A 21,085-nucleotide genomic window follows, 5' to 3' on the forward strand; every position below is an offset into this window, starting at 1 on the left:
TCTCTCTCTCTCTCTCTCAAAAATAAACATTAAAAAAAAACTAAAAAAAAAATCCTTGTTATTTCCTAAAATATAAGAACACCAGGAGCATCTCTTGTTCTAATATTGGTCTTCGACTTCTGTTTCTGGCACAGAGCTCCTAAAACCCTAGTAATTTCCTGGGAGATGGGAGTGTCTTTTGTCCTAATGAATTAACTGAGTGGGCTTCTGGATGAGACCTAGTCACAGGAAAGACAAATCCATGATTCGAAGTTTGGAATTTTCAGCCTTGTCCCTCATTCTCTTGAGACGAGAGAAGGGCTGAAAATGGTGTTAATGATCGATCATGCCTATGTATGAAAGCTCCATAAAATCCCCAAAGTACTGGGTTTGAAGAGCTTCCAGGTTGGTGAACAGATCCACACGGGGAGGGTGATATACCCAACTCTATAGGAACAGAAGCTCCTGTGCTTGGGACCCTCCCAGACTTCATTACACTATGTATCTCTTCATCTGGTTGTTCATCTGTATCCTGTAGTAAGCTGGTAAATGTTAGTGTTGAGTTCTGTGAGCTGCTTTAGCAAATTAATTAAACCTAAGGAGGCGGGGGTGGGGGGGGGGAGTGGATGGCGGGCATTGGAACCTCTGATCTATAGCCAATTGGTCAGAAGCACAGACGATAACCCGAGCTTGCAGCTGGTATCTAAGTGTGTGTGGGGGGGGGGGGGGAGGCAGGGGAGGGCAGCCTTGTGGGACTGAGTCCTTAACCTGTGGGATATTATGCTTTGAGAAGACAGTGTCAGAATTGAGTTAAATTATAGGGTGCCCAGCTAGTGTTGCAGAGATTGTTTGGTGTGGGGTAAAACTTCCTCATTTGATGACTAGAAGTCAAGTGTTTAGGGCAAGTAGTAAAAAACAACACAGGAGGAAAGAATTGGGTTTTTCCCTACATAGGAAGGAAAAAAAACCCCAAAAAACAACCCTGAGTTTTTTCTGTTTTGATTATATACCTATAACTTATTTATTTTATAACTGGATATTTGTACCTTTTGGCCACCTCCACCTATTTCACCCTTTCCCCACTCCTAAAGCATTTAGTTTTAATTGATTTGCAAATTATTAAAAAATTAATAAATGTTTTTAAACTAATCTCAACTACTATAAAATCAAATAAAGTAGAAAGGTAAATTTTTCACTCCTTTTACTCTCCTTGATTAATTGTTCCCCACAATTACTATTGACATACACAGAGTTTTTCTTCTTTCAGAAGTGAGAATCAAACAATATATATTGTTCTGCAACCTGCTTCATTCACAGGACATATCATAGACCTATTTCCATGCTGTGACTTATTTTGAATGTTATTTTTAATGTTGACATTAAATTGTATTTTCTTTATATTATTTTAAAACATTTATATATTTTTATGTATCAGTATTTAACGTGTTGATAAAAATATTGTGTCTCATAAAATATATATATACACACAAATACAAAAATCTGTATACTCACTGCCATTAAGTAACTCTATAATCTCTTCTCAGTCTCATTTTCTTTCCTGTATCCAGAGGTAACTACCTTCCTGAATTTTATGTTGTAAGTTATCACTTATGATATTAAATGATACTCTCTTTTTTAAGTTTCTGTCAATGTCTGTATGTATACAGTATTGTTGTGAATATTCTTATATGTGATTCCTGCTACTTATGTGCAAGAGTTTCTTCTGGGTACATTTCTGAGGTGGAATTTCTGGGTCATAGAAAATGTGCATGTTCAATATCATATTGTTTCTAGAGTGATCCAATTTACTCTATTTTAGAAGCCTATTTTAGTAGCATTGAATTATTTTTTAAAAAGTACGATTCTAACATAGTTAATCATCAGACAATATATATTAGCTTATAAAAATGTGATCTATAGGAAACCTCTCAGGAACACTACTAAAATTACCTGAATTGCTTTTTACTAACCAATTATAATTAAAACTTTGCAAATAATTTGCTAATGTTTTTATTATATTGCATTGTATTTGGCTCACATGTGCTATTTAACATTATTCCAGAAGAAGAACAATGAAGCATAATGTAATGTATTTGTATAGTTATGCTTTGTCCAGCAACATTACTTCATGATTGTTACATGCATGTATCTAGGACCACCATTAGCTTCCTCTGGACTTTTTTTTTTCTTTTTTTTTTAAATGTGGTTTTTGTCTACAACACTGCCCCCTCATGACCACAAGTGTTAGTACAGGTGTGAATGTGAGGTAGATAGAGACAGTAACTGACAGATTTTATTTATTCAGTACAAATATTTTATTTGAAATGTGTTTAATTTTAAACATCTATGAAGTATGAATAATAGCAGAAATTAATTCTACCTTTTTACATTATTGTTCTTGGGTTTCTTTTCCCCTAGAAATACTCAACTACCGTTTATACTTATATACAAATACTTGGTGTTTAAAAAAAATTTTTTTTAATTTATGTTTATTTTTGAGAGAGAGAAAGAAAGAGTGCGAGCAGGGGAAGGACAGAGAGAGAGAGGGAGACACGGAATCAGAAGCAGGCTCCAGGCTGGGAGCTGTCAGCACAGAGCCCCACGAGGGGCTCCAACTCAGGGACCTGGAGATTATGACCTGAGCCAAAGTCGGTCGCCCAACCCACTGAGCCACCCAGGCACCCCCCCCTTTTTTTTTTAATTTTTAAAAAATATATGTATTTTTGAGAGAGAGAGAGAGAGAGAGAGAGAGAGAACAAATATTTGGTGTTCAACATCTTGTTTCTTTTATTATACTTATTTCTAAATTACATACTACAAAATATAAACAGGTTCTTGACTAGATCGTTCTTTTAGGCCCCCTTATTTTGCCCTCTCTCATTAATTGTATCATTTTTTTACCTCATATTTCAACATTTATTTATTTTTGAGAGGCAGAGAGAGACAGCACAAGTGGGGTTGGGTCAGAGAGAGAATGAGACACAGAATCTGAAGCAGGCTTCAGGCTCTGGGCTGTCAGCACAGAGCCCCACGCGAACCCACAAACGGTGAGATCATGACCTCAGCCGAAGTCCGATGCTTAACCGACTGAGCTACCCAGGCGCCCCATTTTTTACCTCATATTTCAAAACATCAAAATTCCTTCTCCCCATCCTTCATCAGAACCATCTTTGGAGATCTGGGAGAAATTAAACCAGGTGTGCCCCAAACCTGTTTTGGCACAATGTTTCTTACAAATGAAATCTGAAAATACTGAACTTCAGGGGCACAACTGAGCAAAGAGCAGCAGCACTCTTGCTTCTGGATAGAATTGTGTTGAGAGGTTCTGTAGCAGCCGGCAGAGAAGTCGTGACAAAGTGTCCCGCTCCAGCAATATCGCCCCCTCTGCCTGAGTGACCCCTTGGAAGGAGTCTGCAGAACTGTCGGCATCTGAGGTTTCAGGCTGTGTTTGTTCTAAGGTGGGACCTCACTGCCCAGCTCCCGCGGGTTGAGCCAAAGGTTAATGTTTGGAGGTGCTCACCCCTTATTTATTGTAGTCAACTTAAAAGTAGCTCGGCAAGTGACACCTAGAAGAAAGTAAGATGACAAGGAAAAAAGAATGTAAAGACTCATTTTGTTGCGATTTTTTATATTTTAGTTGCGAATATAAGTAGTTTTGCTTTTGATAATACACGTTTTTGGTTTAAAAAAATTTTTTTATGTTTATTCATTTTTCAAAGACCGAGAGAGAGAGAGAGACAGAGCACAAGCAGGGGTGGGGCGGAGAGAGAGGGGGACACAGAATCTGAAGCAGGCTCCAGGCTCTGAGCTGTCAGCACAGAGCGGGACTCGGTGTTCGAACTCACGAACTGCGAGATCATGACCTGAGCTGAAGTCGGATGCTCAACCGACTGAGCCACCCAGGCGCCCCGATAATACATGTTTTTTAATTGAAATATAGTTGACTTATAATACGAATATAAGTCGTTACCGAAATTCTCTTGAGACCTACATTGCTACAAGAGCATAAGGTCAAACGCGGATTCAAAAAAGGTCCCGAAGGAGCTTTCATTAATTGCAAAATTAGCGCAGAGGTCCCCGGCTCTCTCACAACCCTCCTCCCAAGCGCCGGCGGCGCGGAGGGCCCCGAAGGTAGCCTCTTGCCCCTCCCGCGCAAAGTGGAGGTGGCGAGGCTCGCGGCTCTGCGGTAAAACGTCCACCTCGCGCTGCAAGTCTAGGGCCGCAGGCGCTGAGCCCCCGCAGGGAGGAGGGGCGGGCTCAGGGAGCCCCTCCCAGGGGGCGGGACCAAGGGCTTCTCCCCGGCACCGCTGTGCAGAGTCTGAATCTCCAGGGTCTCCAGTTTAGAAAAGCCTATGCAAAGCCTAGCAGAAGCCAAGGTGCTTATCAGCAGATCTCTTATGATTGTTTGGTAAAAGCTCTGCGGGTCTGCACAGGTCGCCTCCCTCGGAGCTCGGCGACTGAACGTCGGAGCCGGCCCTCGGCCCCCCTGCAGTCGGAAGGTTACAGCAGCGGGAGCCAGAGAGGCGGTGGCGGCGGCCCAGGAAGGAGCAGTAGCGCCCGGGTGAGTCTGGGCATGTGTTTATCTCTCCGTGTGCCCAACTTTATGATTTACCCGCCTTCCTTTTCCACATCCAGGGCCTCTGATTCTACGTGTGCTTTTCTTAATCGGCGTAGGTAAAATGGTTCATGGGATTTCAAGACTTTCTTTTCCTCAATTAACTTTTGAGTAGTTTTCCCTTGTTTTATGTCACTGTTACCAAACGGCATGAATGAATGATGCAATCCTGCATAGGAGAGTCATCAGTACAAGATTAGGAAAATCTCCGAAATTTAGTGTTGCAGTGTTTGACTTTGTCATTTTCTCTCCCATCAGAATTAGAATTTTAAGTAAGTACCTACCAGCTACATGTTGTAAAGGTACAACTTCAAGTTGGGAATTAAATAATTCATTCATTCATTAAACTTGTTTACTATGTTTTCTTTATAAGTGACTTGCATATTGTAGTTACTCTTTAAATATTTGACTGACCGGTATTGGAATGAGGATCGGGGAAGAAAATGATAAAATGCAGAATTCTAGATTTTATTACATCTACCTGGTAGGTTTTCAATATAATAATAGTGCTATCACTTTCATGTTGCTGAAATAAAGTAGTCAGGACGTTTTAAGTTTTCAGATAATTTGATTCATGCCTAATAATTTAAAAAAAAATTTTTTTTTCAACGTTTATTTATTTTTAGGACAGAGAGAGACAGAGCATGAACGGGCGAGGGGCAGAGAGAGAGGGAGACACAGAATCAGAAACAGGCTCCAGGCTCTGAGCCATCAGCCCAGAGCCCGACGCGGGGCTCGAACTCACGGACCGCGAGATCATGACCTGGCTGAAGTCGGACGCTTAACCGACTGCGCCACCCAGGCGCACCATCATGCCTAATAATTTTTTAAAGTTAATGTTTTCTTGATATATAATTCAATGCAATAATATGCACCCGCTTTAAGTGTACATTTTGATTAATTTTGACAATTGCATACACACTTTTAATCACCAGCACAATATAACACTTATGTCACCCCTGAAAATTTCCTAAAACCTCTTTGCAGTCAGATCTCCCCACCCCTAGCCCTACTGACCTGATTTTTGTCATTGTAGCATTTGTTTGTATTTTCTAGTGTTTTGTATAAATGGAATTATGTTCTTTTGTGTCCGGCTTCTTTTGGTATAAAAGGTTTTTTATATTTATCCCCATTTTTGGCATGCAGCACTAATTCCTTCCTTTCTGTTGCTGAGTAGCATTCCATCGTAAGGATATACCACAATTTATTCATCCATTTATCTGTTGATGGACACTCTAGTTTGGGGCTTTCACGAATAAAGCGCTCTTTGATTGCTCTTGGATAAATCTCCAGGGTGGGATTGCTGAGTCTTATGGTAGGTATGTGTTTATTTTAAGAAACTTGCAAAATGTTTTCCAAAATGGTCGTACCATTTTCTATCCCTGCCAGCAGTGTATTAGAGAGTTCAGTTTTTCCAGGTCCTCACCAATACTTGGTGTGTGCAGTCTTTTTTGTTTTAGTCATTTGCCTTTTGAGTTTATCTGCATACCTTCTTTTTTGGAATGTCTATTCAAATATTTTGTTCATATTTTATTATAAGTTGTTCGTGTTATTACTGTGTTGTAAGAGTTCTTTATTCTGGATACAAGTGCTTTGTCAAATATGTGTACTGTAAACATTTTCTCCCATTCTGTGGCTTGCCTTTTCCTTTTCTTTCTTTTTTTTTTTTTTCTATCATGAAAAAGCTTTTGAAGAGCTTTAATCTTGATGAAGTTCATTCTATCACGTTTTCCTTTCATTATTCATGTTTTTGGGGCGTTAAGAAAGTTTTGCCTACCTCAAAGCTGTTGTGTTAGCTATGTATTGCTGTATAACAAATTACCCCCAAACTTGGCAGCTTAAAACAACAAGTATTTATTTTCTCAGTGTCTGGGGGTTAAAATTCTGGAGCAGCTTAGCTGGGTGGTTCTGGTTTAGGATTTTTTAAGCGGTCACAGTTGGCCAAGGTGAACTCACCTAATGTTGTATTGGAGAAGATCTGCTTCCTAGCCCGCTCACATAGTTGTTGGCAGGATTCAGTTCCTTGAGGGTTGTCGGACTGAGGGCCTCAGTTCCTTTCTGGCTGTTTGCTGGGGGCCCCTTAAGTTCTGCCACACAGGCCTCACCATAGGCCACCACCAATGTGGCAGCTGTCTTTCCTTAGAGTAAGGGAGAGGCTGGGGCATGATGGAAGCCACATTCCTTTTTGTTTTTGAAATTAACCAAAAAGCTTGGATGAGAGAAAGGGAACACAACCTTTTTTGAGTTCAGTAAGGACTGTATTTTGAGCCTTCCCTTTCAATCTCTTTGCTTTTTCTTGACTCATCTTATTTCTTTTATCTTTTTTTTCTTCTGAGATTTAGCATTGTTGTCTACTTTTTAAAAAATGATGAGGTTATTTTTTTAATGTTTATTTATTTTGAGAGAGAGTGTGTGCAAGCGTGTGTGCATGAGAATGGGGGAGGGGCAGAGAGAGAGACAGTGCAGAACCTGACTCGGGGGCTCCATCCTACAAACTGAGATCATGACCAGAGCCAAAATCGAGAGTCGGATGCTCAACCGAGATACTTCTATTTACAGTTTTGATTATGAGGATTTTAATTCAAAATTGTTGACTTTGTTCCCTTGTTATTGGGCAGCCAGACTCTTCTGTGACTGTTCTTGGAATATTGGAGACTTTGTCTCTTCGTTTTGAAGACAACTGGGTCTGTTTTGTAGTCTGTTAATGTACCTAAGTCAGCTTCCCTGTGTTTGCATTTTGTTCTCTCAATAGATCCTCTTTTCTTCCCTTGCCTCTGTGTTCTGCTGATCTGGTGTAGGTGATTTCCTGTCAGACCTGAAGCTTTTGCAGAATCAAAGCCAGAGAAAAGTGTGTGTACTCCTCTGCAGTCCTGAAAGGAGGCAGAAGTCCAGCGTCTTGCAAGGGAAGCAGTCTTAAGGAACTTTGCATCTGACCCGTCTTTGTACCAGTCCTACCAGCTGGGAGAGTGAAGCTAGACAGTTTCTTTCTTCTCTTGAGTCTGAACCTTGATGTTCATTTCCTTCTTCTTTCTTTCTAGGCTCTTGCTCTTGCAGAACTCCCAAGATCTCATAAAGAAATTTGTAGTCAGAACTTTATGCTGCATTTTTATTCAGGAAAGAAGCAGGAAGAGAAGAGTGTCATTTCCTAGGAATCCAGCACTGGAGAAACGTGAGTCTGATTTGTTTTTTGTTGCTGTTAATTTGTTTATCAGTGATCAGTTTCCTCTTCACCGGAATAAAATTGTGCACTGTAATGTATGTGGGGTGCATAAAATCTCAGGTTCCCCAGAACAGCAGTTCCTTTTTTTTTTTTTTTTTTTAAATCATAAATGCATTGGCCAGGAACCCTAGGCTTAGTTACTGGAGGATCTTTGACTCTTCACTGATCCAGAAGCTTCTCAGGATCCATTGGTGCATTGTTGCAGTGCCCAGAGGGCCTGAAACAGACTCACCCCTCCTACCAAAAGTGACATCCATTTAAGCCTAGTAAGTTTTGTTCTCCTGGATGTGCTTGACCTCCTTAACCTCTGTACCAACTTGTATTTGTTCTTACACAAGTGAAGGTAAGAGGTCAATCCTAACAAAAGAGTAAGTTTGGTGAAGGTGATCTTGGGTGCCTCTCATGGGATACATAGATGGAGAAGTTCAAACAGAGTTTTTGTGGAGAGGTTTTTCCCTCTTATCCAAAATCAGAGCTCCTAAGGCTGGCCCTGAAGGAAAACATACTTTTGTACTTTTGAAGCTGGGGGTGAGAAGGGGTTGTCAGCAGAGGCTTCTTTACCATTGGCCCCATGTTTCCCCAAGATGGACCAGCTGGGGGTCAGGCGGACAGGAGACCTGTTCTGACCCGCAGAAGGGCAGTGGTTCATTGCTCAGGACTGGGCCTGGGAGCTGCCATGTCAAAGTACATACCCTTCTGCTAGGATTTCTTCCACCTCCACCCCCGTTCCCCTCCCCACAAAGGCCAGATGTGAGGGATCCAGAGTTCATTCTCTAGCAATGATTTTTTTGTGTGTAAAATTCTAATGTACACAATTTACTTTGAAGTACCTGAACTTAGCAGATTTTTCCTCCCTCTAGCTATGAGAAATTTGAATAAGTGTGAATTGTGAGCCACTCCTGGTGGAGACCATGAAAAAACAGGCAGCCAGAAGTGAACAAGGAGGCAGGGCATTTTACAGTGCTGGCCATTTGTTCTAAGGTCTAAGTAGGGAGCCAAATCTGTGTAATCCTAGGGGTTGGAGGGCATATCCCCTGACATGAGCATTCTGCGGGGCAAAGTTAAGGTTATATAATCCAGCTGCATCTTCTAGGGAGGGCGTGGAGAAAGAATCAGCCTTCCAAGTAAATTCAATGTGACTTATGTCTCAAACATCCTATTTTTTTTGTCTTTGGTACACAGTACAATCCAGGAAGCAGTTTTCGGCGCTTCTGAGTCATAAGTCAGGACTAGTGTTCATCTGGGGATATGGAAATCAATCCTTACTTTATTTGAGGAAATGTGTGTTTCCTTTCATATCTGAGGCTGATGGTCTGGCTGAAGCTATTGCTATTATCAATGGTCAAGAAGAGGCTCAAGTCACTGGCTTTTCAAACACGAACAATAATGATTTGTCTGATCATCTCAGTGAGACTGGTAGCCTCTTGAACATGGTGCCCATTGTGTACTTCTCAGGTCATAGGCTTAGGCACAGGGTGGCAGTGTGGACTGGCTTTGGTCGTACAGGTTTTGAGCCTTCAGGAGCCGGTCAGTCATTCTCAGGAGTATTGCCTGTTCTTAGTGACATTGTACTGCCTCATGTACAGTCTTAAAAGGTTCTTTGGCCTGTCCCATTTATCTCCTTTTAGCTCCTCTTATGTTATTTGTCTGTTTCTTGCTTTCCCTCTATTTGCATGTGATTGGTTCTCTTATGCTCGGTGGGATTGCATTGCATTAACTACCACTCCTCTGCTGATAGACTTCTGTCTTCTAGGCTTGTATAATGAGCCTGCCTAGCCATGTGATATGAATTGCATCGATTCCCTCTGGACCAGAGCCAAATGAGTGGTTACTGAGCCACAGAGAGAGTGGGATATGAAGCTCCTTGATGTTCCCGGGTTGGTGGAAATTTGATGATTTATGAAACCTGTTTCTATCTACTGGCCTCCCAAAGAATGTGCAGACTTTCTTCTTTCACTGTTAATGAATCATTACCCATTGTGTTGTCCAGCTAGCAGAACTTTGGTCTGAATTCTTGATGAAAATCTCTGACATTTCCTGAATCCACATAGGTTCTTATCAAATGTTTAACCTTATTTAGTTCTGCTTAATTTCTCTGCTTCTCAATTTATCCACCTCTTATTTATTCACCACCTTTTATGTTGTTTCTGTGCATTTGAGATCCAAGTTTTAGTTTTTTTATCCATCACTTGGGAGCTGTGTGACCTTGGGTAAAGCATTTAAGTATCTTATACCTCTAGTTGTTAATTTGTGAAATGGACACATTAATATCGTTCTTGCAGAAAGGCATGGGATCTGACCCAGATGAGGGCTTTGAGGTTTCTTCCAGCTTCAGAATATACGATGTCCATTCTGTTCTATTGGTTAGAGTATAGTCATTATTGCTGGTTAAGGATTTTGATTTGATTTGATTTGATTTAATTTTTATAAAGTTTTTATTTACTTTAAGAGAGTGAGAATGGGGGAGGGGCACAGGGAGAGGGAGAAAGAGAGAATCCCAAGCAGGCTCTGTATTGTCAGCACAGAACCCGAGGCGGGGCTCAAATTCATGAACTTGGAGATTATGACCTGAGCCAAAATCAAGAGCTGGACACGGGGCGCCTGGGTGGCTCAGTTGGTTAAGCGTTGCGGTTTGTGAGTTCGAGCCCCGCATTGGGCTCTGTGCTGACAACTCAGAGCCTGGAGCCTGCTTTGGATTCTGTGTACCCCTCTTTCTCTGCCCCATCCCTGCTTGTGCTCTGTCTCTGTCTCTCAATAATAAGAGACAAACGTTTAAAAAAATTATAAAAAAAAAAAAAAAAAAGCTGGATGCTCAACTAACTGAGCTACCCAGGTGCCCCTAATTTCATTTTTTTAAGTTTATTTATTTATTTTGAGAGAGAGAGAGAGAGATTGAGCAAGCATGAGCAGGGGAGAAGCAGAGAGAGAGAGAGAGAGAAAGGAGAAAGAGAATCCCAAGCAAGCTCTGTGTTGTCAGTGCAGAATATGACTTAGGGCTTGATCTCACGAACCGTGGATCATGATCTGAGCCAAAATCAAGAGTCAGACACATAACTGACAGAGCCACCCAGTCACCTCAAGGATTTTAATTTTAGGCTGATAGCACTCTAAGTTGGGATAGTTTTATTGAGGATAATAATCTACTCAATTCTTGCTGAGTACTCAATAACTTCTTAGATTCAACTCTATTTAATTCATGAAATATTTATTTTGCACCTGGTGGGTCCTGGAAACAGAAATGAAAGATAATTCAGTCAAGGTCCTTACCCTGAAGGAACTCCCATCCTAGGAGAGAAATGGGAGTGACTAATTAATTAATTCTCTGAAGGAATAGGAAGGAGATAGTGTAGTATAGGGAAGGTTATTTAATCTGCATCTTGAATAATAAATAGGAATTTGCCCACTGGACATGAGGACTTAGGTGATTTCAGACAGAGGGATTGGCATTTGCAAAGGCATAGAGGTTTAAAAAACTGACATTTAAGGAACAAGACATCTTCTGTATACCTTGAGCATAAGTTGTGTGTATATGTTTGTGTGTGTGTGTATTTCTTGGAAGAGAAAAGCAGTGGGGGATAGATTGGTGAAATAGATAGGATCCAAATCATGAAGGGCATAAATTAATTGAATAAGAGAGACATTAGGTTAATTTATATGCTATTTATGGGGACTGGATTAGCAAGGGCATCATTAGGTCTGATTTGATTAAGTCTTAACTTGATTTGATTCTAGATTCCTCAGAAGCCAAACCTGGGTACAGTCAGGTACAGTAGTATACTTAAAATTAAAATGTAATAGCCATGTTAAAAAAGTCTTTACCTTTTAGAAATATACACTGAAATATTTTGGATGAAATGATATGATGTGCTTTGAGATAATGAGGGAAGGTGGAAGTGTTTGGGCGTGATATTATGATTTATAATAAGAAACATATTTGCTCTTGTCCTCATCTCTGGCTCCCAGCTCTTAAAACCCGTGGAATTTCCTGTGATGAGAGTGATAAAGGTGTTTCTTCTTATGTTAGTGAGGTGACTTTTAGTCTGGTATTTCTTCCTGTGTTAATGAGGTGAATTTTGGACCTCACCTAAGGATGGGGCTATTTGCTATCAGAGCCAACCTTGGTGATCGGAGAGTTGGAACTTTGAGTCCCACCCTCCTGACCTCCAAGGAGCGGAGAAGGGCTGGTGATCTAGCTCAGTCATCAATGGCCAATGATTTAATCAGTCATGACTTCACAACAAATAAAAACCCAAAGGATGGAGTTTTGAAAGCTTCTGGGTTGGATTGGTGAACACATGGAGATGCAGGGAGAATGGGATGTTCAGACAGGGCATGGAAGCTCTGTGCTTCTTCCCACAAACCCTGTCCTGTGCATCGCTTCCATCTGAGTTCTACCCTTTTATAATACACTGGTGAGCTAGTGAATAAAATATTTCTCTGAGTTCTCTGAGCCACTGTAGCAAATTAATCAAACCCAAAGAGGGGATTGTTGGAACCTCCAGTGTGTAGCAGTTGGTCAGAAGCATGGGTGACAACCTGTACTTGGCATTGGGGTCTTAAGTGTGTGTGTGTGTGCGCGCGCGCGTGTGGTGGGGAAGGTTCAGTCTTATGGGACTGAACCTATGGGATTTGACGCTATTTGTGGGATAAAGTCAGAATAGAGTTGAATTATAGGAGACACCATGCTGGTATCTAAGAATTGCTTCAATGTGTGGGAACGCACCCATGTTGGAATTGGGGTACAGAACCCTTGTTAGTGGGGTTGTTGATGAGGCATGATTTGCTATGATTGTTGAGGCAGGATGATGCATACATGGAATGCATGTATTCATTTTCTCTATTTTTGTATTTATTTGACATTCTGCACAATAAAAAGTTAAATAGTTGCGGGTATGTAATTCACAATTATATCATTTCATTTATTTATTCAACCTTCAGAAATTAATTTAGCATCTACTCAAAAGAAGCCTAAATTGGGGTCTTAGAAAATTTTCGATCTTAGTATAAAGAGCTTGCAATCCAGGAGTGGAGGTGACAGGCACATAAGTAAGTCTAAGACAAGTAGGAATATTATGAATTTCATATATTGAAAACAGGTCTACATTAAGTACTGTGGAAATTCTGGAGAGAAATCTTTTCCAGCCCGGAGGAATCTGGGAAGACCCTATAGTGAAGATGGCATTGAGCTTTATTTCTTCACTTAATTCAACAAATATTATTAAGCCCTACTATAGGTACTATAGGTACTGTTCTCAGTCCTAAGGATCCAGTAGTGAACAAAGCTGATAAAGAGCCTATTCTTATGAAATTTACATACTAATGAGGACAGATAGACAATACATAATAAACACAATAAGTACATTTTTTAAAGTTTATTTTGAGAGAGAGAGAGAAAAAGAGAGAGAATGAGTGGGGGAGGGGCAGAGAGCGGGGGGGGGGGGGGGGGCAGAGGATATGAAGTGGGCTCTGTGCTGACAGTGAAGAGCCCCTTGTGAGGCTCCAACTCATGAACTGTGAGATCATGACCTGAGCTGAAGTCGGATGCTTAACCAACTGAGCCACCCAGATGCCCCATGAGTACATTTTATCATATGTTAGAAGATGATAGATGTTACAGAAAAAAGAAAACGTAAGGCATAGTGAGGGAGATTAGTAAGGTTGGGTTAAGGATAAGGAGAGGAGGTTGCAGTGATAAACAGGTGGTCAAGGGTTGGCTCATGGAAGAAGGTGATATTTGGGCAAACGCTTTTTTTTTTTTAAGTTTATTCATTTTTGAGAGAGAGAGGGAGAGAGAGAGAGTGCGAGCAGGGGAGTGGCAGAGAGAGAGTGGGACACAGAATCCAAAGAAGGCTCTAAGCTCTGAGCTGTCAGCACAGAGCCCGATGCAGGGCTTGAACGCATAACTGTGAGATCATGATCTGAGCCAAAGTTGGATGCCTAACTGACTGAGCCACCCAGGTGCCCCCACTCTTTTTTTTTTTTTTAATGTTTATTTATTTTTGAAAGAGAGACAGACAGGGACAGAGTGCGAGCAGGGGAGGGGCAGAGAGAGAGGGAGACACAGAATCCGAAGCAGGCTCCAGGCTCTAAGCTGTCAGCACAGAGCCCGATGCCGGGCTCGAACTCAGACTGTGAGATCATGACCTGAGCCAAAGTCAGACACTTAACCGACTGAGCCACCCAGATGCCCCTGAGCAATCACTTTTTTAAAAGAGTCATTATTTTTTACTCTTGATAAGGGACTTGGCCAAGTGGGTATCTGAGTGAAGAGCATTCCCACCAAGGGCACATCTGGAGCAAAGGCCCTGAGTGGGAAACCTGCCCAGTGTATTTCCAGAGCAGCAAGAGGACTGGTGTGGTTGGAGCAGAGTGAGCAAGGGGGAGGAGTAGGAAGTGAGGTCAGAGATGTAATGGGGGGGGAGGCAGTGGTGGTGGTAGTGGTGCCAGGATGGGGGGCTGACCTTATAGGTGATTGTAAGAACTTTGGCTTTTATTGTTAATAAAATGAGGAGCCATTGAAGGAATTTGAGCTAGAAGTAAGTGTGACATAATTTGGTTTATAGCTTACAATGATTACTTTGGCTGTTATGTTAAGAACAAAAAACTGGGACGGGAGACCTTTTAGGAGGCTACTGGTGCAGTCTTGGCAAGAAATATTCGTAACCCAGGCTAGAGCAATAGCAGTGGTTAGGGTGAGAAGTGGTCAGATTTTGGTTAGGCTTTCAAGGTGAAACCAACATAATTTCTTGAATGATGGGATATGGGTTTTGAGAGAAAGAAAAATGTCGAGGGTGACTGAAAAATGGAGTTGCCATCAGGGGAGAGAAGGAAGGTGCAAGAATAGCCGTTTTGGGGAGACAAGAAGATCAGGAGTTCAGTTTTAGACATGTTTACCAGACAACTGAATGAGGTCAGGAAGGTGGTTGGAGTTTGGAGTTTGGGAGAGAGGCCTGGGGTCCAGGTGTATATTTGGAAGTTACTGTCATAGAGATGACATTTAAAGCCACAAGCCCGGATGAATTCATTGAGGGAGTGGGTGGGTTAGAGAAGACCAGGGGTGGACCATGGGTCGTTGCATCGGTAAGAGAACGGAAGAGAAGCAACCAGCAAAGGAGCCCAGTTCACAGCGGGGGATGATATGTGAACCTGGGAAGTCAGTCCTCTGAGGTGAGGGATCTGCTTGAACAGGAGCATGATGATAGTAGAAAAAGAGATTATAGATAATTAATAGCATACATGTTTAGTATTCATGTATTTTTAAGTTTCCTGTTTAATGGAAACTTCATTCACATCGAGGCTGATGTTAGTTTAGTTTAATACTCTACTGTCTTACTGGATTCATTAATTTGCCTTCTCTTTCCCCTTCTTACTGGGTCTCCAGTGAATCCTGTTTCCTATTTGGTAAGGGTTCCAAACGGGCTGGCTCTAGTTTGCCAGCCCTTGGCTGAAAAGATTTTTTCCCCCGCAAGTCAGCTTTGACCTGGATCATTCTTACAGATGCATTGGTTAGAAATCAGTTATGAAGTAGGTTGGCCAGTTCCTTTGAGTCTGTTTTTAGCCGGCATCTATTCTAAATATAGGTTATTTGCATCATCTGTGTGGCCTCGTACATGACATATTTGATGGGAGACTGGTCTAGGTGACCTCTAGGATCCCCTTCACCCTCAAGATTCCAGTCCAGTGATTTTCTTAAAAAGTAAAAAAACCCGCGAAATTCCTTTTGAAACTCTGTCCCCCATAGATTCTGCAGCACAGTGGTCCTCAGGGCTCTTCCTGTGAGTGAGTCTTGATCTCTTTTCATTTTCCTTCCCAGGCTCCTGATCTAACCTTTTCTGTTCCTTGTGGGCTCTGTCCTCAGCCCTCTTCTTTTCTCCTGCTTTCCACTCTCTGGTGACTTTCATCAGGCCATGCCCTCAATTACCACCTCTACTCTGGTGACTAACCGATGTGTAGTTTAGCTCTGACCTCTCTGTGGAGGCAAAGGCCTTTCAAGGTTTTCCATTACCTAGATGTTAAAATCCAAACTCCTTAGCCTGGCTCAGGGCCCCCCTTTGTGCACCACCTGGTAGCTGGACTCCATTGGGAGGCTTCCAGTATGTTATCCATCATCTCTTTTTTTTTTTTTTTTTTTTTTTTTTTTGAGAGCGAGCTCATGCACGCGAACAGGGCAGAGGGGCAGAGAGAGAGAATCCCAAGCTGAGTGTGAAGCCTAATGCGGGACTTTATCCCACAACCTTGGGATCATGACCTGAGCTAAAATCAAGTGTCAACCAACACTCAACCGACTGAGCCACCCAGGCACCCCTATCCATCATTCTTTCTCCTTGCCTTTGTCCCTACTCTTTTCTCTACCATCATTACTTCCTCTTCTTGCCTCTATCTCCCTGCCCCCCATGCCCAGCACACACCAAGCTGATACCCTGCCCTTTGAGAACCTACTCAGGCCACTTACTCTTCATGATTCAGCTCCAATGACTATGTCCCTTGGAATCCCTATAACATAGGCAAGGTTAAAAGCATTTTCTCTGTGTGCCCACAGTATCTTATGCACATTTCCACTTTAGCACTTGGCCTTATTGCTATAATTATTAGGGGAAAAAGAGTTGAATATGGTTGAACATCAAATATATTTATAAGTTGGTATTTCACTAGACTGAATTCCTGGGAGAAGAGTTTGGTCCCGCTCATTGAGACCTGACATTTAGAAGGTGCTTATTTTGTACTAAACAACAAGTAAGTCTGTGTGAGTCCATGTTTATGAGGGATACACCGACTTTGATATGAATCAAAGTATATTGGCATAAATGGGCAAAATTGGATCTTTTTTATGATTATAAGCCTTTAAGTATATTTATTTTTTTTCTCTTGTAGGAGAACAATTCTTCCAAGGATGGTCTCCCATTCAGAGTTGAGGAAACTTTTCTGTTCAGCTGATGCAGTATGCTTTGATGTTGACAGCACAGTCATCAGAGAAGAAGGAATTGATGAGCTAGCCAAATTCTGTGGAGTTGAGGATGCTGTGTCAGAAATGTAGGAACAGTATTTATTCACTTTATGAAATGATAAAAAATTGCAAAAGAGAGTGACGTTTCAACAACATGTAGGACCAGAGCCACATTTCTCTGATTTTTAGTCCCTGGCTATAAATCATGGGCAGTAAGCTGCTTCTTCCATCATTTACAACTGAATTCACTAGTGTACATTATCCAATCATCCATTTATACAAATATTTATGGAAAAAGGAAAGTTGCCCCTGACAAATAAATATGGGTGACATGCTCTTAGCTCGGTCAGAGGAACGATGACCATAACTAACCAAAGAAGATGACGGGGTGGGGGATCACCATGTGTCCAGTGCTTTGTGTCATGGTTGAAAGTGTGGCCTCTGTGGTTTGCTAGAAAGCTAGTTTTGGTTCAGAGTCTCTCAGTTTATGCCTGCAGTATTATTGCTGCCTACAGTCACCAGGTCACGGACCATTTCATGTTCAGCTGCATTTGATGTGAGACGTGGCTGCAAAATCTTAGTATGATTCTCAAACAAACCTTCCATATGTTTATTCCCAGGCCTCGCTCTCACGGCATCGTAGCATGCGTGTTGTATGGTGGAGCTCTCGGTAGCACCTTCCTCCTGGGTGGACTTTGGAGGAGCTAGGGAGGTTGGGCATGTAAACTCTGGGGACATCTGACTCGTCTGGCCTGACTGTTGGGTCTTCCTCCTAGGACACGGCGAGCCATGGGTGGGGCAGTGCCTTTCAAGGCTGCCCTCACAGAGCGCTTAGCGCTGATCCAGCCCTCCAGGGAACAGGTACAAAGGCTCATAGCAGAGCACCCCCCCCACCTGACTCCTGGCATAAGGTAAGAGGAGCCCCGGTCTGGGTTCTGTCAGCACCTGTGTTTGGGGGCATGTCCTCTTGAGAATCTCTCACCATTGCTCTAGTGCTCCCTTCTGTCTCGTTCTTTCAGCTCTTGCCTGTGGTCTTGTCTGGCTGGTTGGCTGTGCCCTCGTCTGCCCACGTCTGCCCACGTCTGCCCTTCCTTGCTCCCTAGGGAGAGCCTAAGCTTCCTCTTCATTTTGCGTTTCTAGGTTCATGGGCTGAGGAGACTTGTGGGATAGTTTCCTAAGCAGTCCAGCCCTACCTATTAATTTCTAAGTGCATTCAGAAAAACATTCATAAAACATTATAATTCACCAGGCGATATACCTTATGTGATGTATTTGGGCAGATGCATTTGGGAGAAAAATATGTTTTTTAGTTTTCTCCTCATGTTTCATGTTTTTTCTTTTATATAATCAGGGTCTGGTATATTATATTTCTTTTTTGCAGGGAGCTGGTAAGTCGCCTGCAAGAGCGAAATGTTCAGGTTTTCCTAATATCTGGTGGCTTTAGGAGCATTGTGGAGCATGTTGCTTCCAAGCTCAATATCCCATCAACCAACGTATTTGCCAATAGGCTGAAATTCTACTTCAATGGTAAGACTTTAATGGTGTCATTTCCCTTTCTCATCAGTTTTAGTATCCAGTATCTTTTTTTTTTTTTTAAGGGTTTTTTGTTTGTTTAATACATCTGAAAAGAACGCATGTACAAAGAATTGAGACATGTGAAAGCATTGGTTCAACACCAATGAATCTACAAGAATTAAGATTTGGGGAAGGCGGAGAAGATTACCTAAACATTTTTAAAAATTGGGAACTGTAACCAAAATAAGCAGATAAAATCCCCATTAACACTTATGAAGAGTCTTCATAAGACTCCATAATTTTTTTTACTAAACTAGAGAGCCTTAACTAGCTACTCTAGGGTTCCTCGTATGCAAAACACAAATAAGGGGATTCCCCTGACTGGTCCCCACGTTGTTAAATGTCCTCCCCACCCCTACCCGCACCCCCAGCTTCTTCATGAAGCAGGTCTGTCTCCATCCTCCAACTTGAAAGAGGATGTGCATCATTCCACAGACATCTGTCTTCTAGCACCACCCCTCACACTTCCTCGATCTACCAGGTCTCCGGCTGTGTTCTAGGAACACCGTATCATACGCTATTAAACTGGACATCTACGCTAAGCATGGAAGACAATGACTGACAGGGAAAAAAACGTTTTTTAATTACGTACTCAATCCATTTGGTGTATTTCAAAAGGTGCAGTACTTTTCTTCATTTATCAGTGAATGAAGTTAGAAATTAACTTCAAAAAAAAAATCAGCAAATGACAAACAAATTTCCTTGAAAGTCACAGTCACATATAGAGTGTCTCCTAGAAAAGAGGGGCAAGACAGGTTCCACCCGCTTTCATGAGTTTCATCAAGTACTAGACCTACTCAAGGGTGGAGAGAAAGGCAACTTTCAAAAAGGAGTATGTTATTAAATGAGGCGTTTACTATACTCCTTCCTAAGAGCACCAGGTGGGGGACAAGTGTTCTAAATTAGATCTAGGAAGTGGAATGTGGAGTCAGTCCATCCTCCTCCCCTTAAGGGCTGTCCAATGGTTACTGAATTTAAAAAACATGACTAAATAAAAACAAACCCCACACACACTCCCCCCCCCTGCAAAAAAGAAAAAAACAAAAACAAAAAGAACAAAAACCAAAACAAAACCCCTAAATGTCCCAGATTATTCTCCAGAGTGGATGGAGCCCCGGGAACAGCTTCAACAGTCCAAATTAGTCTGTTACAGAGTCATCACAAGCATGCCTTGCTTTTAAACAAAAACAAAAACAAAACAAAAAATTTTTTTTTGAAACGACAGAACAAAAACTAGTACTAACCGCTTTTCTGACAATACACAATTACTCAAATTAACTAGTACTGAGAGGGGGAAGGGGACCATATCTATGGGCCTTGTCTCACATGAGTGCATGTGGGTAGGTGCAGGGCATTTGTCATTATTGCAAAAACGAATTTTAATTTTTAATCTTTAGTTTGATTTAACATTGCTTTTAGTACGATGCTGACACCAGCTGTGCAGAAAGGGCTCTGGAGATGTTCATAGCAGCACACATCTGCGGGTCTTCTTCGGTTCTGGAGGCTCCAGGGCAGCCAATATTGCTTCGTCAAATACATTCTTTAGGCCTTGCTGTGTGAGTGCAGAACACTCCACATACTTGACCGCCCTCAGGTCATGGGCCAGCTTTTCAGCAGTCTCTGGAGTGATAGGCTTCTGTTTGTTCTTGGCAAGTTTCTCAATCGTAGAGGGGTCATCTCGGAGATCAATTTGGGTCCCAACAAGCAAGAAAGGAGTCTTTGGACAGTGGTGAGTTATCTCAGGCACCCACTTCTCCTTCACATTTTCAAATGAGGATGGAGAGACCACTGAAAAACAGACTAGAAATACATCTGTTTGTGGATAACTCAGCGGTCGTAATCTGTCATAATCCTCTTGCCCTGCAGTATCAAAAAGTCCAAGAGTATATGGCTCTCCACCAATCATAACTGTGACTGCATAGTTGTCAAAAACAGTCAGTACATACTCCGATGGAAATTTATTTGTTGTGTAGGATATCAGGAGACAGGTTTTACCAACGGCATCATCGCCCACAACAACACACTTAATTGTCTGCATTGCTGAAACAGTTTTGTATCCACTTTAAATATTTCAAATTCAATGATGACCTCAGCTTCTCTGCCGGGGCCTAGTATCCAGTATCTTATGTAGTGTCTGTTGGGATGCAACTTAAGCAAGGTGGCATCAGAGTTAAATACTGAGGCAAAGGATACTCTTGATTGAGGTCTTTTGCTCCGTGCAAAACAGACTTGGGCCATCATCTCTGCTAGCTTTAGTGTCCATATAATCATCTCTCTGTATATAAATGTCTGCACATTGATTCCCACATGACTTACTCTGTCTCGCATTATATTTCAGTTTTATGAGAGCTCTCATGTATTCAAATCAATCATAGGCTAAGGAAGGAGAGTTTACTAGTGAGTCACTGCACTGTCGCTGCCTTGATGGGAAGGGGCAGAGAGGGAGGGAGAGGCAGAGAGAACCCTAGGCAGGCTCCAACGCGGGGCTCGATCCCAGAACCCTGAGATCATGACCTGGGACAAAATCAAGAGTTAGACGCTTAACTGACTGAGCCACCGAGGCGCCCCTCTGTCGCTCCTTTGAAAGTGCCTCCTGGCCCTTCTGTGTACCATCACAGCTGCAGCTGTAGTTTTCCATCATCGCATAATGTCTCTAGTTATGTCAAGGACTGGCTGACATCCTTAAAACCAAATAACATTAATTTAAAAATTTTAGATGTGTTAATAAAACATTTTGGATGGGTCTGAAGAG

At 42.0% G+C, this 21,085-nt stretch overlaps 2 protein-coding genes across 10 annotated transcripts in view; one reads left to right on the forward strand and one right to left on the reverse strand.

The window, feature by feature from the left end:
- PSPH (phosphoserine phosphatase) overlaps nt 1–21,085 on the forward strand; it is a 72,809-nt gene that overhangs the window by 48,258 nt on the left and 3,466 nt on the right. For 3 of the 9 annotated variants that reach the window (XM_040456237.1, XM_040456238.1, XM_040456236.1), the window contains exons 2-5: nt 4,413–4,540; nt 16,686–16,844; nt 17,535–17,669; nt 18,140–18,285. In XM_040456237.1, the coding sequence (XP_040312171.1) occupies nt 4,413–4,540; nt 16,686–16,844; nt 17,535–17,669; nt 18,140–18,285 (568 nt within the window). Of the gene's footprint in view, nt 1–4,126; nt 4,541–5,771; nt 5,914–7,632; nt 7,764–9,567; nt 9,692–16,685; nt 16,845–17,534; nt 17,670–18,139; nt 18,286–21,085 lie in introns of those variants that run through there. The other 6 variants (XM_040456241.1, XM_040456240.1, XM_040456239.1 and 3 more) reach the window with 6 other exon arrangements.
- Nucleotides 18,893–20,460, reverse strand: LOC121017794 (cell division control protein 42 homolog). Its single transcript, XM_040456245.1, has one exon. It carries the CDS (start codon nt 20,369–20,371, stop codon nt 19,796–19,798), a length of 576 nt encoding a protein of 191 aa, XP_040312179.1. The 5' UTR covers nt 20,372–20,460; the 3' UTR covers nt 18,893–19,795.

The sequence above is a fragment of the Herpailurus yagouaroundi genome, unplaced genomic scaffold (genome assembly GCF_014898765.1).
Source record: "Herpailurus yagouaroundi ecotype Mexico unplaced genomic scaffold, PumYag 216, whole genome shotgun sequence".
Classification (NCBI taxonomy): Eukaryota; Metazoa; Chordata; class Mammalia; order Carnivora; family Felidae; genus Herpailurus; species Herpailurus yagouaroundi.

Coding starts and splice junctions, on each gene's coding strand:
- LOC121017794 (XM_040456245.1), bottom strand. CDS start 20,371: ATGCAGACAATTAAGTGTGTTGTTGTGGGCGATGATGCCGTTGGTAAA.